At 29.6% G+C, this 16,208-nt stretch overlaps 1 protein-coding gene across 1 annotated transcript; it reads right to left on the bottom strand.

Annotated features, from left to right (window-relative positions):
• Window positions 1-6,807: 6,807 nt before the first annotated feature.
• On the bottom strand, window positions 6,808-11,048 carry LOC146945134 (putative WRKY transcription factor 14). Its single transcript, XM_085743495.1, has 3 exons — window positions 10,138-11,048; window positions 9,254-9,394; window positions 6,808-8,357 (listed from the first exon to the last, which is right to left on the bottom strand). Exons 1-3 carry the CDS (start codon window positions 10,836-10,838, stop codon window positions 7,766-7,768), a joined length of 1,434 nt encoding a protein of 477 aa, XP_085599621.1. The 5' UTR covers window positions 10,839-11,048; the 3' UTR covers window positions 6,808-7,765.
• Window positions 11,049-16,208: the final 5,160 nt, after the last annotated feature.

Here is a 16,208-nt window from a genome sequence, read left to right on the forward strand (position 1 = left end):
TGACTTATTAATTCTCAAATCTAATATGTAATAAATTGAATTATATATGACCAACCTTGTTGTTGTATAGACATTAAGCAAAATTTAATTATTCTTAAACAATGTAGTTTTACAAACTTTACCTTAAAAATTGAAGGTGAAACATACCTAACTAACAGAATAATATCTCTGCAGCATGAAGTAAAATGAAGAATACATTTTTAAATTATAAAATTAAAAGAAAAAAGTTACATCAAAACTTAACATAGATTATATAGATAAGAGCATATATTATCATTATAAATATTAATGCCAACTATTTTTTAAAACCGACAACCATTTTGTTTAACGAAAATATATTTATAGAAATCATAGAATTTTTATTAAATAAATCATTTTAAATACATTATAATCAAACTCATGTAGTGTACGTGTTTTGCATCTAGTTTTGACTGAATTTGACTAGTTGATATAAATCTAGTTTACTGAATTTGTTTACATTAATGTAAGATTCTTTCTTTGTACATATTAATTGGCATTAATTGACATGTGCATATGATATTTGCACAAACCTGTGCATATATAAAACATTTCATACAAATAATAATGTTCAACTTGTTTATACATTATAACAAACATGTTCTACTCAACATGTTTGTATGATATATTTCACAAACAATAAGGATATGTAAATTAACAAAGTCATTAAATTAGGTTTATATCAACTAGTCAAATTCACATTAAGTTAAAACAATACAAATCATAAAATATAATAAGTTAAAGAGTTTGGACCTCAAGCATCACATTACAAAAGGTTTGGTCGATTTTAGTTTAAGCATACTCCTTCTAAAAAGAATTGACAAATACATCTAAATTTTAACATGTGAATCATATGCATACTCTAAAGTATGTTAAATTTATTTGTTGTCACTAACAAATAACTCCACGCTATCTGCTTTTTGTTCATTTATTTCTTACTTCTAAATCATCACTTTTCTTACCACTTATGTTTTCTCTTTTTTCTTGTTTAATAAATTTACCCTTTTATGATTTACTTTTGTATGCAAGAGTCAGTTAGAGACTAACTCTAATATTTCAATATGTATTATTATTGAAATATATTTTAAACATGACTAGAAGGAGAAAGAAAATCTTTGTGTGAAAGAACAAGTAAAAGAGAGTGAGAAAAATACTGATAATAAATATATTAATCCATTTAAATCTAAAGTGGAACATAGTGTAGATTCAATTCAACGTAGAAACTCCTAGACGTTTTTTGTTTTAAAAATATACGGCCTTTGTCCAGGATCAAATGATTCTCGTAATATAGTTGCCATTAAATATCAAATAACTAAGTCAAAAAAATATTTGTCAACTAAAAGCTCGGAATAAAAATGCATTTGAATTCATGAAATATGTTCATGATCAACTAAATAATGACATTTCCTTTCCGAGCAATGCTATATCTCTAGAAAAATAATATCAAGAATTCTTCAAGAATAAAGAATAGCCAATCACAATGCACTATTTGCCACAATTCAAGGAGGTGTGGCTGAAAAATAGGAAGTGGACAAATAAATCATCCAATTAAAATTTGCCAACTATTTCTTGAAAAATTCTTGAAGCTATTTTTCTTGAAAAGTAGCATTTTCCTTTCCTATATATGTGGTACATATGTGTGCCTATTAATTAAGAGATGTAATTAATTTTAAGCCGTTTTATCCATTTAACATAAATTAAAAAATCTAATTAATTTTATATGAGAAATAGAAAATTATGAGTTATTTTACAATCAAATTTTTCAATAATGTTATGAGAAAAACAAACTAAGGAAGTAAAAAAAAATAAATTCATAAATAGTTAAGGGTAAAAAAAGAATATATTAATGATTCATTAATATTGTAAAGTGATTTATAATTTGAGACAATTTATTTTTCCCAAAACGAAAAGGTGTACATTTTCTCATATACTCCCTCCGGTCATTATTATAAGCAAATTTTTACTTTCTAGATACATTAAACAATTGATGTATCTAGTCTTTATTATAGGGTAGATACATTAATTATTCAATATATCTAAAAAGTTAGGTTTTACTTATATCAGTGACCGGAGGGAGTATATTGGTTTGAATGGAGACAAGTAGATTTTTTTTGTATAAATGAAAAGGTGCATACTTGTTAATTTAGACCTTAATATTTTTAGATTGTTCTAAACATTAAGATCTAAGTTAGCTAGTGCGCACATTTTCATTTGGGTAAAATACCCATTTGTTACTAATCAAACAAATTTTAAACAAAGTGTTATTTTTGTAAATTTAGTAAACAGTTTTTGGAATGTTTTATTGAAAAATGAAAATTGAATGCAATCTACTAAATTATCCTTTATTTTAAATTCATTATTATAGAGGCAGGTAGAGTTTTGACAAAATACCTCTTTTGATCTTTTAAGTTTGACAAAAATATTGAGGTAATCATTTAAGTTTGTTAAGTTTCACATAAGTCCTTTAATTTTTTTTATGTTTTCAATAGGTCCTTTAATTTTTTTAAAGTTTCAAATAAGTCCTTTAAATTGTTAATTAAATGCATCTATTTGAAGTTTTTTAAGTTTCAATTAGATCCTTAAAGGGTAATAAGGACCTATTTAAAAATTAAAAAATTTAAAAGATTAACCTGATATTTTTGACAAACTTAAAGGACCAAAAGAAGTATGCAAAGTGTGTTTCTCTGCAAGCAAAAAACAATATATCTCATTAAAATTCTTTTTAAAAAAAAATTCTTACGGAATATTGCAGGATGGGAAAGATTTAACCAATGAACTAACATTAACATTCTCCAAAATTTGACAACTTTCATATTCCTTTTCTTAATTATAAATTTTTGACCAATTTATGAACGATTTGATGTTTGATATGCAAATCATACCAAGAATGATAGAGATCAAAGCAAATTAACTCTCCCAACAAAAGACTAAAAGCAATTATATATACATGATCACACATTTGAAAAAAAAATAATAAAGAGCCTATAGAATGATGAAGCTTTATTTGTGTCATCACTTCAAAATCATGAACTACAGTAACTCCCACAAGAACAAGTTGCATCATTAATTATATATATTCCTTCAAATGAATACAATGACTCTTACCCATCAATCAACTATATGGGCAAAACCATTAAACAAACTGTTGTTTTCCTCTACCCATTGAAGTGACTTCATTTGTAGGGAGGTGAGAATGAAGTTCACTAAAGTTTATGGATTTGACAAGACCATATCCAATAACTTGGCTTCACCAGAATTAAATAAAGTTGTCTCCATTACAAATTGGAGATATGTGGCTCGAAGGTGCTTAGGCTAAAAATTGTCACATTTTAGATAGAAGAAGAAGAGCATCCACTAATTAATACTATATAGGTATAGACATGTATCTTTTGCTATAGCTAATTATAACATGAATTTGGCATTAACATGCACATGATCCTATTTATTCAAGCATAAATAATAATATAACATTGTATATTATTTTGCATGAACAACAATTTTAAAATATTATAAAAAAATTTAAATATCATATTATTGTCCATGATGTGTATGGTAAATATTTGACTTTGTAACCTCATATAATGAAATTTTAAAAATATTTTGAACACTAAGAGAAAAGGAAGAAACACTGGGAAAGGTTCATGAGACATTTTTGTTAATTTTTTTATCTAAACCGTTAGTTTTTATTAATTTTAAGATAATTATTATGATTATTATTAATTCTTATTTGTCATATCCTTAAAAAAAAAAAAAACTTATTTGTCACAATAATAAAATATTTTCTCACTTAAGTCACTCTTTTTTTTAATGACATTAATTAAGCCACTCTTTATGTATACAGTGTCAAAACAAATTGTACATGAACTTGTAAAAAAAGTTGAACATTTCTTTATTATGTATACAATGTCAAAGCAAATTGTGCATGAGTTTGTAAAAAAAAAAAAAAAAATTATTGAAAAAAAATGCTGGTGTTAATAAATTTTATAGGATCCCCTTTTAACCGTTAGCCACATAGGTAGTAGATCTTGACACCAACACAGTTACAATTGGGCCCATCCATGTCAGTAAAAGTTCCTGGAAGAACAAAACCTACATCTTCTCTTTCAGAAAAAATGTCTCATAAATAAGAAAAGGGATAAAGTTTCCCTCAAAAGCCTTCAAAATCTCTTGATAAAAAGGGAATTAGATCAGATCATGCTTGGAATTTTCTTAAATAACTACTTTCACTATATATAGAGAATTTGAGCTATCTGACCCAAAAAAAAAAAAAAATGATTCATGTAGAAGATTAGGTGATGAATTCTTAGAGGCTAATTTTAGGTTAAAGAATACACCCTCAAGTCACTATTATAAGCAAAATTTTGCATTTTAGATTCATTCATTAAATGATGTATGTAGTCTATAATAAAGATTATATACATCATTAATTGAATGAATCTAAAATGCAAAGTTTTGCTTATAATAGTGACCGGAGGGTGTATACCTCAAGGCCCAAAAGGTATTTACAAAAGTTTCATTTATTTTTTGAAAAAAAATAACAAATGTTAATTGTTATTTTACAAAGGTATTTACGAATTGTTAGCAAATGTGAAATTTTCACGAAGGGTCACAATGAGCAGCTTAACTGAATTAACAAAATTAAATTTTTTTGAGTACTTCTCAAAGCTTTCCTCTTGTTATATAATATGGGACAGAGTATTGCTGCTACTCTACAATGCATGGAGGGTTTGCCTAAGGGATCATAGAAAACCTTTTCCTCTCACCTTTATTATGATGTCTGAGATTATGAGAATGGTAAATGAAATACAACTTCACTTTAGTCTCCATGCAATAAAGCATTGATAATATCGAGTTGGATATATAGTAGAATCAATGCAACATATGATAAATAACAATTGAACCAATCTTCATAGATGGATAAACAAAATTACTACACTACCAAGAAAAAGGTTTTTTATCCGACCAAAAATGATTTTTTACGTTTTTTTTAACCACCGTAATTAAAATCTTAAACCTCCACTAGATACTTCAAAATATTCTCACGGCTTAGGTCTTTTAGGTCCATTATGAAACTAATCTAGTTGCCAAAAAGATCTAATTTTTTTTATGAGCATTGCTATTCATCCCGAGAAAATTTATCTAGAATTAAGTACGAAAATGTTTTAGCCAATTGAAATTATTCTTAGCCGGAAATCAAGGGAAGTAATGACTATAATTTAGGAAAGCTACTTGGCAAATATATGGCCGTGAAGTTTTTGCGAGACTATCTCTCGCTATAAGTATCAGTTCCCCTTTTTTATTAGGGTTGGACTACCTCTCAAATAGGTGACTTCAAAATTCAAACCAAAGTTCTTTTTTTAAGGAAGAGTCATGTTGTCAACTCTCTCAACATCATACTATAGTAAAAGGTATTTTACGTTATACTACATATATTGTTTGATAATTGGCTTCTAACTAGCTAGCTTGTCTAATAACGAAGAACCATCGTTCATATACATTGTTTTGGTCTCCCTTTTTTTCTCAACAATACAAAGCAATGTGAGACCTTTTCAAATTAAATCAATGCTACATATAATATATAACAATTGAACCAACAATCATGGGTGCAATGTGATGTCTCCCTCTCTTGAGGTCTTGGAGTATTGACTTGTTATTGCTTCAACGCTCACCCGAACTCCACAACAAGAAATATTAGAGACTGGTACGGCTCGCTAGGGGAGTAAAAGTGGGTTGTTGCAAGTATAGTTAGAAGAAGTGGTATTGAATTATTGAATTTTAAAGTCTTCCTCGCAATGTAGTCAGGAGATGTGTTTCGTTGGTACCAACGACGATGTAAATATTGAATTTAGGAGACTCGCGTACGTTTGAGAGAAAGATCATTAGGTTAAAATGTGAGTAATTAGTCTTCCATCAACTATGAATAAACAAAATATTTGATATATGAAATAGATAGCCCATATTCTCCATTCCTTAAGGTTTTGGGTTGATATGTAGAGAATATGTGCTAGGTTTTGATGACATGTTACATTATTAATGAATTCTGCATCATCATCGCTAATATTTTACCGCATCTGATCATGTTCTCAATTAACCTAGCTAGGTTTTTTTCAATTTGGTAGTAATTACAGTTAAATATTATATGCATATATATGTTTGCATTTTCCATACTTATTATTATATTAACACTGATCATGGATTCTACTACAATTATAATGAAACATGCACAAATAGTTGAGCATGCACATGCTAAATGATTAAATGCCAACCTCGTTTTGCTGGATTTTGTTATCTAAACACAAACTACCGATACCATATACTACTAAGTACTCCCTCCGTCCCGGTTTAATTGACCTACTTTAGTTTTTCGCACAGATTAAGAAAAGTGTATAAATAAAGGGGAAAGTGGAATATATTGTATTGGGAATGATAAAAGTAGTATTATTTAGTGTTATATTGTATTGAAAATGATGAAAGTTGTATTGAAAATTGAAATGGGTCAGTTATTTTGGGACACTTTTTTTTAGAAAATGGGTCAGTTATTCCGGGACGGAGGGAGTAGTAAGTACTAACAATCATAATTATTTTCTTTGTGATGATAAATAAAACAGTAAAATTAATAAACAAAAAAAAAAGTAATAATAATTTCATTCATTCAAATTAAAATCATTGAACACAAACAAGTCGGTGGATAAGATAATAATAGTAATAATAAGAAAACAGAAAGCTGAGGAACCAAAGCATGCATTTCACCTCTCATATGTCACACATCCCTAGATTAGAGGTGACTGATATGAAAAGTCAAGCTTTATATTATAAATAAAATTACCCTAAATATATTCTTTTGTCTTCTTTCATAAATTTCATCTCACAAGCAAATCTTGGAATCCAAATTCTTTCTCTTTTTCACTCACACACTTTGGAATTAGAATAATAACAATAATAACCCCACATGCAGCATGAGCATGACCAAGAAGGTTTCAAAATAAATAATTTTTCCCACTTGAAAAGATGAAAGGGCTAGTCTTATCTTTTTTATCATCAATCTACTCACACTACTGAACTTTCGAGTGATCATGTCTTCATATAGTGAAATGTACTTGTTGCAACTATTGCAACCTTCTGTTCCTCAGCTTTCTGTCCCATCCATCAATATTCCAAAAGGAATGTGGGACTCAGTTTGGTTTGCTTCCAATCAACCAACCAGCACTCTTTCTCTTTTTCACTCTTCTATAATTTTTTCACTGCCTTTTCTGGTAAATAACAAGAAAAATAAATAAAGTAGGGTTTGTATTATCTACGATTAACATCAACAGGCATTCACGCAGTTAGTAATTTAAATGTTTGAATGTGTTTTGCATTAATTATAGATAATCTAAATCCAAAAAATTGAACTATCGGAAAAAGTTGAAATAATGATATTAATTAGAGATGGAAAAAAATAAAATAGATCATCAATTTTTGATGTCTTTAATAGTGAACGATTAAATTAAAGACAAATTATGTATTTTTCTGTCTCTAAATTTATATCGCTATTTCAACTTTTTCTATAGTAAGTAAAAAAATGAAAATTTCTTCAATCTCCCTCCACATGACACACTTCAAATCACATGATAGCCAAACATGACCTTGAGTAGTATAGCTAGCACCACCAAATAATACTAAAAAGCAAGATTGATAACTAGGTCTTTTTTTTTGAGGTAGACATTGTTGCTAGGTGCATGCATTTAAATTCTAGGTCTTGTTGTCATCATAGCCTTCTCTTGTTTGGTCCTTCAAATGAGTTGTTGGTATTGTTGTTATCACCTGACCAATCAAAGAGATGAAATGGATCTAAAACCTTGGATTGATCCCTATCATTACTTGAATTACCACCAAAACCTTGATTAAACAATAGGTTTAATGGATCAGTTTCAATTTCACCCAATTCAGCAAAAAAGTCCTCATGAATTTTGCTATTTTCCATCACCTTATAAGAAAGTCCATCACTGAATTCTCCTTCATCCATCTCAATTTGTAGCTTCTCTATATCTTCCATATTCTCTTCCTTCACATTGTTAACAACTGGAGAATCATTTCCATCACTGTTATTATTGTTCTCTTGTTCTTCTTTTGGCTTTGTTGTGTCATTTTGTGGCTGTGATGTTTCTGAATTCTTTGTAGAAGTATTGTTTTTGGATGGTTGAGATCTTGTTGATCCTGCTAAGGCATTTCTTTGTGTTGGCCATGGATGATTGTGTTCTGAAGTGTAGGTTATAACCAACATGTTTGGATCAGTTCTGCTTCTCTCAACTTGTTTCCTAGCTGAACATCCCTTTGAACTGCTGCATCTATAATAACCCCTAATAGCAACCAAAAAATAATAATAAGAAACATTGTAACATTTTTTTTGAACAAGAAGAAACATTGTAACATAATACCTAAACGAGACTTAAAGGACCAATCTGAAACAATGTCAAAACCTAACGGAAATATTGTTACGAAACTTAAAGGACTAATATTATACAGGGTCGAAACTTAAAGGATGAAATGTGCAGTTTTTCCTAACATTATATACCAAATCAAAATTGCTTAATACAATAAATTTATTTTAATAAAAGAATTTAATTAGCATATTCTCTCATTATACTATTAGAGCAATGTTATATATCAAGAAAGATTTTATCAAGAAATTGTCCCGAAATTAATGTTAGCCAATAAAATCTCAGTCTTGCCGGAAATCATGGGATGGTGGGTGTTATGTATTTTTTTTTATGAAACTTTAATAAATAAGATTGAAATCTAAGGGTGATTATTCTGCCATGTCATTCTTGAATTCATCAAGAAAATTCTTTCTTGATATCTAGCATTTTCCATACTATTATTTTACGCATACATACAATCATGTATTGTCACCTCAATCAATGAATATGAAAAGAGATCAATTGTCGTATTCATTAATTGAAAACCTAATAGGCTTCTTAATTAAACTCTTAATAAAATACTAGTAGCAATTAGAGAGAGATTTCTTAATTGGAAGACCTAAGCCTTGTTGTTGTTTTTGTTATCTCAATGTGTTACAAGTAACAATATACAATGGTCAAGCTAAAAATGTGGAAGAAACACAGTAGTACATTACAAGGAAATGATTATAGTTATAGGTAAGTCAAGTCAAACATGATGATTTAATAATATCAAGAAGCTTTGCCTCAATGTATTTTTAATTGCTAAATTATGTACTTCTAAGAAAGTAACTTACCTTGGATAAGGTGAACCTTTAATAGGCTTCTGACCATATTTTCTCCAAGCCCACAAATCTGAAGGAACTACTTCTCCAGTTTGTCTACTATTTGCAGCTGCTGGTGCAGGAATACAAACCACCTTTTTTGCTTGATTCTTCCTGCAATTAATTCATTACACAAAAATAATAAATAGCTATTTACCATTTCCACCAATCAAATACTTCACTCTTCACATATGCAAGAAATAATAAGAATTCTATCATATGACATTAAAAAAAAACATGTACCAAAAAAAGGAAATAAAAAAAACTATTAGATTAGGCTATCTATTTAATTTGATTTATTCCAATTAAAATAGGTAGGTATGTTTTGGTATTCTAAAAATTAAAAGGACTATGGTTTTTTGTGCATGATGATCAAAGGAATAGGAATTTTCAGGTAGTTATGGAAGAAAAGTAAGTTTAAGATAAGTTTCTTGAAAGGTCAGTCTCTGTGACTGTCATTTTAATTATGTGTGACAAGAAGCTAACTCTACTTTTCAGGTGAATTTTAATTTATGAAAAGCCTCAAAGAAATTAAACCACATGTTATAGTCTTGATAACTTTCTTCTCAATATAAACCATTAATAGTGCCACGTGTAGTCACAAGAAAAAGAAACAAAGTGCCTAACTTATGCCAAACCCTACTTTCTCTCAATAGTACTTCAAAAAAATCACCATAAAATTTCTACTTCAAAATCAAAAAAAAAAAAAAGTACTAGTATGTGATTGATTCATCAGCATGAAATTAATTATAGTAACATGGACAAGCATAAATTAATTTGATTCTCTTATATTCAATGACATTAATTATTAATATTAATTAATTAAGCAGATAATATAATATAATGTCTGATCTTACCTTCGTTTAAGACCTGTATTCCTTGAAGATGAGATCTGAACTCCTGTGTTGTCTAGAAGAGAATCCTTAGCATTAATATTGATGTTGGTTGAAATAACAGCAGAAGGTTTAATTGGTCTTGGAGAAGGTGCTGCTATTGTTGAAGAAGATTCATAATTAGGTAACTTTGGATTAGGAGAGATCTGAATCATATTTGAGAATATGTTTTTACATGGTCTTGATATTGATCTCATCTCATGATCAAGTGCAAAAACAGAAGCAGAAGAAGATGATGAAGTAGTAACACTAACACCAGAAGAAGCAACATCAATTATAGAAGCAGGTGAAGTAGTACTAGTAGTACTTGTGATGTTGAAGTAAGAAGAAGAAGGTATATGATCAAGTTCTTGTAAAAATGGATCTCTTAAAGTTGAAAATAATGGATCACCAAACATGTTCATGTTTGTTCCTCCTCTATTGTCTTCAAGAACAGAAGAGAAACTCAAAGGGTGGTGATGATGATCAGAAGAGAATTGATGATTATGATGATGATGATTCCACTGATTATCATGATCATGATGATGATGTGAAACTGCAGGTTCAGCAGATGATGATGAAGTTCCTGTACTAGTATATGCTCCAGCAGTACCACCTCTGATTATGTCAGTTAAATCACCTAGGTAATTGTCCATACTTGATGAAGAAACAAAGATACTACACATGCTTAGTTGAAAAACAAGAGTTTCTTGTTATTATTCATCATGGTTTGGTTTTGAAGCATATATATATATGAAATGAAAGGAATTTTGGAAGAGAATTTAATAACAAAAAACATGCAATAAGGTTTTTTGGCTATTAAGGAGCAAGAAAAAGCAAGTTTAGGGAACAGGTTTTTGGGGGTTGGAACTGAAACTGATTGTTCTCTTGTTAATAAGAAACAAACAAAAGAAAGAGAAAGATGAGTTTATAGAAAGAGAAAGGGAGACGCTGACTTTTCACACAATAACAGCTCTATTCCATACGCAACATCAAGAGAGAGAGAGAGATAAGGAATTTTTTAATTAACATAAATAAATTGGCAGGAGGACTAATTAAATTAATACAACTGCAGAGCTGGGAGATTTATCTATATATTTTTTTTTTATAAATATGGTATATATAATTGTGCAACTACCAACATCCGTTCGTCTTAATCGTAAGAGACTCGGATACCTTAAGCAAGTGATTAAAGATTTGATCTCTTATTTCTTAAGTATGAAAAAATTTAGTTAGAAGAGAAAAACTCAGATTGTATGTACAAATTCTCTTAACAAATGTTAGTCACTGATAAACGACTATTGATGTTTAGTATCTATAACATGATTATCGAAAAATTATTGTGCAACTGTGAAGAGTAATGCTTGGATAGGGAAAAACCCAACTAATAAAGCTTTGGATGTGTTTGATCTGCAAAACAGTAAGTACTAGACAGAACAATACAACACAAGGCTACACAACATATGACAAACTTTTATCATTTTGAATAATTTTTGTCTTTTACGATTTTTTGTGGACAAAATGCTATTTTAATATTTTAGACAACTTGTACGTGGGACAAAAAATTATGTTGTGGTTTAATGAGGGATAAGAATTCAGTTTTTGTCATGTCTCCTTGCCTCCAAATTATCATGTCCCTAAAACACTTTTACAAATCAAATATTATACAACTGAAGTTGTTTTGTCCTATCATTCATTTTTTAAGGTAAACGCACCATGTCTCAAAAGTGTTGTTCCTATAATCACACAAAATTACATAGACAACAAATTGTACACTGTTGATGAGCTAAAGGATACTAAACTAGTTTAAGAATTTGATTGCATGTCTTTCCTTAACATGTGCCCTCGAAACATATGTTAACATATTTTTCCATTAAAAAAACATAAACAACAAATTAAGCTCTATTTTAAAAGTTTTACAGTTGTTTCATTTTTAGCATCAAATTCAAGCTCACAACTGAAATAGACTTTTATCATATGATACAACCCTTTTTTATTATGGAGCACTATAGATTATCTTTAAGGGTCAAAATGTTGCCTAGTCGTTTTCTCTCTTATAGGTAAAAGTAAATAATGTTGGGATACTATTCACCTTGCATGTGTTGTATGAATGAAGTGATTAATGAAATCAAATCAACTGTTATGATATGCTAATAATAATAAAAATAAACAATATGAGTGTATGAGTAACTTTTTAAGATGAAAAAAATAAAAAGAGGAAAAGGATTGAAGAATGGTCATTTCTACGTAACAAATGACAAGAAACAAAAGGGGCGGCAAGTAGCCGCATTTTGCGGAGAAACGTTTCGAGCCATTCAATAATTAGAGACTCTCCTAATTTTTTTTCCATAAGCAAAGAATGTTTTAATGTGCCACCTATCTATATATGTCTCATGTTCCTTCATAACAATCAATATACCATTATATATGCCGCTCAAATTTTTCCCTTCAAAAATACTTAATAACATAATAATATTGTAAAAATAAAAAGCATAATAATCTATCCGATATACAAAGAGAATAGGAGATTTTAAGGAGATTTTTGGCTGGTTTTTTTGTTATTTCAATTATATTTTTAAACAAATTTTTCTATAATAATGTAATATTGTTGATGTTGTTAAAAAAGAAGAGAAATTTTGTTAGATTTATTATATTATTATTGTCATTGATAAATATAAGTTTGGTTTGTTGAGTTTGTTACATTTGAAAGTTACAAATATTTGTACTTATAATTTTAGTCTATATCAAAAAATTAAAATAAAATATCGTTTGTAATTTACACGTAAAAATTCTATAAAATATCATTGATAATCTATACGCGTTAGCGAAGTAAAATGAGTGGAAAAATGAGCACGTGTGTGCCCGTCTTTTCGCTAGTAATAATAATTATAATTTATTTTAGTATATATTCTATATATATCTATTAGAAATGCAGTTAATTTGTACAATTCTAAGGTAAAATTGGAGGTTTTTATGTGGTGAATGAAATGATTCAATATATCATATTCTGAATGTTTAAATTGTGATGAAAGTTAGTATGCATTGAATTTTTCCTAAACATTATTGAGAAACAACTAGTTTTCTAACTTGCCACCTTTGTATAGCTAGTTATCTTTACTATGGTAAGTGCCTAAATGCATTGATTCGGAAATTCATTAAAAAAATGTTAAAGAGTGTCTTTAGAGTATTTGTTAAGGAAACAAAATAAAAAATTGTCTTCAAATATGGCGCGTTCAACTTAAGTCAATTTTTTGTTAAAATAAACTGAAGTCAATTTTTGAAAGTTCAAAATTTGTTATTATTAATGAAAAATTTTGTTATTTTTCTCTCTCTAGTGCCCTAAGTTTGTAATAAAAAAAAATAGTATGCAAAGGCACTTATTAGCATCATCGAAAACAAATTTTGCTAAGTTTGATTCGAATCACCTTCAGAAGTCATGTCGGAAAAAGGATCTTAAGCTCTTGATACCTTAATAGAGTTTGATAAACTCATCATATGATGAAGATAAATAGAGAGAGAAGAGAAAGAAAGTTTGTTACAATGAATTGAGATTTTCGATATATGAAAAGTTAGTTACAATATGAGATGAGATTGGTTTATATACACCAGTGTTTCTGATGCTGACTCAACATCAGGTTAGTTACAGTTTTGTATGACTAAGCATACATCTTCTAATGAGTTAGCACAAACACAAGTAAACTAATTTATACACTTATATCTCTAATAACCCAGACATATCAAAGATCTAGGTTAAGGTGGTCAGGTAAGGGGATGCAAAATCTGGTTATTTCCATGTTTCTATGAAGATGAGGAGGGTGGAGGAACTCAGCTATGGCTCTCCGAGTGGGTGGAGGTCTTGCCCTCACTCAGGGGCGATTTCACCGCCCGGCGACCCCGGGCGGTCGTCCGGGCTCGATCGATCATTTTTGCACATTAGACCCAATCCAAAAGCCCATTAACACACTTACAAAAAGAAAAATTTGGGCAAAATATGAAAAATTCTCACATACAAATAGGTTCGGAAAAGACATTTACCTCCTAATTTTATTTAGCACACTATTGACGGGTTCATCTCTCTTATTTTAACGGGTTAATTGTTCAAATTGACCCTGTAATATACATTATGTCTGAAAAATGACCCTGTAAAATACGAAACATATATTCTAGCATTGTAACTTGAATTTCTTCTTATTTTTGACCACCCTATAATCTACGCGTAGTCTAAAAATGTGACCTACAGGTTGAATTTTTTTACTATTTTTTTCATACACGTTTAGCATGTTATAATATAGCTTTACACAAAAAATTAAATTTCTTTGACTAGGGATAAATTAATTATGAATTTTTATTCCCTCATAATTATTAATTTCTTAAACAATTTATAATTAATTTGTATCTCGTTTAAAAACTACAAAATTTCATTGTGAAAATTCTTATCATGTTCTAGTCATGCCTACAAAATAGGGAACTAAATTTGATTTGTGAGTATACGCTTACGCGGAATAAAATTTCAATTTTGCACGTTTTGGTTGTAAAATCAAAATAAATTTAAACGACTTCGAAATGCTATAAAACTTTACAGATCCTTTTTATGTATTTTATAGATGTCTCTGGAAATAATGAGCTCCAAATTCGATTTATAGGTCGAGATTTCCGTTGTTTTGTTTTTTGAGTTTTTGACACTTTAAAAATTCATAATTAATTTGTTGTTTGTCGAAAATTTATAATTTTTTCGGTGTAAAGCCATATTTTAACGTTCTTAACTCGCCTCTAAGTTTTCGGAATTCACGTATATTACATGGTCAATTTCAATTAATAATCTTATTTTAAATTGTACGTTTGTTGACAAAATGAGGAACCTCTTTTATTTCGATTTATGACTGTTTATATATTATGTCACATGTGAATTTGCGATAAATTTTTTGCCCTGGCTCCGCCACTGCCCTCACTTGAGGATTTTTCGTCCAATTTCTCTAGTTGGTTCCCTATATAAGTTGGTGGTGAAGTCTTGCCAAATAGATTAGATTTCATTATGGATAAAATTATCTTGGATAACCAATCATCTTTCATTAAGGGGAGAAAATTAGTGGATTGCGTAGTTAATGAGATTATTGATCTTGCACAAAAGTCTAGAAAGAGTTGCCTAATTTTGAAGGTGTGTTTTAAGAAGACTTGTGATTTGATCGGCTGTCCTTTCTTGAACTATATGATGAGACAATTGGTCTTTAATGATAGCTGGAGGTCTTAGATCTGTGTTGTGTGTTTTCTAGGAAATTCTCGATTAAGGGCCCTTTGGCGCCTTTTCTTTTCCTTCTGATGGTGGATGGTCTTGGTGCCTTGATCAGGAGAGCTGAGGAGCTTGGTGAGTTTAAATGGTTTAAGATTGGAAATGCGGGGTTAATGGTGTCTCGTCATTAATACGGTGATGACACCTTATTCGTAGATGATGCTACAGTGACTAATAAGTGGATCCTAAAATTTATTTTCATTGCTTTGGGTTGACATATGGTCTTTGTGTGAATTTTCTAAGAGTGATATTATATTCGTTCATCTAAGAATGACTTCATAAGGATGGTTGAGAGTTTTATTCACTATAATGTTGGGTTTATTCCTTTTAGGTATCTTATGATCGCAGTTGGGGAAAATCCTATAAGTTAGAAAACATGGGATCCCCTGATTTAGTTGATTTCCAATCGGCGTAGTTCTTAGAGGAATATGTTTGTTATTCTGGGAAAGAGAGTGATCTAATTAATTTAGTGTTGAACTTGATCCATAGTTTCTTTCTTTTCATCAAAAAGATGTCAGTTAAGATTCAGAAGAAGATTGTTCATCGTTATAGACGCTTCTTGTGGGGAGGGTTGAAGGGGGATAGTAAAATCTTTTGGGTCTGGTAGGCTGGCATTTGTAAGCCTAAGTCTAAAACTTGTCTTGGGCTTAGGAACTTACAGCTTGTCAATATAGCTCTGCTTGGGAAGTATGAGAACACTTATTTCTCGAGGTGTTAGTTTTGGATGGATATCATATCTGCACGTTAAGGTACTAGTATTATTTTATCG

This window comes from Medicago sativa, chromosome 2 (assembly GCF_051527215.1).
Source record: "Medicago sativa cultivar Bolivia chromosome 2, Bolivia_mono, whole genome shotgun sequence".
In the NCBI taxonomy this organism is placed as follows: Eukaryota; Viridiplantae; Streptophyta; class Magnoliopsida; order Fabales; family Fabaceae; genus Medicago; species Medicago sativa.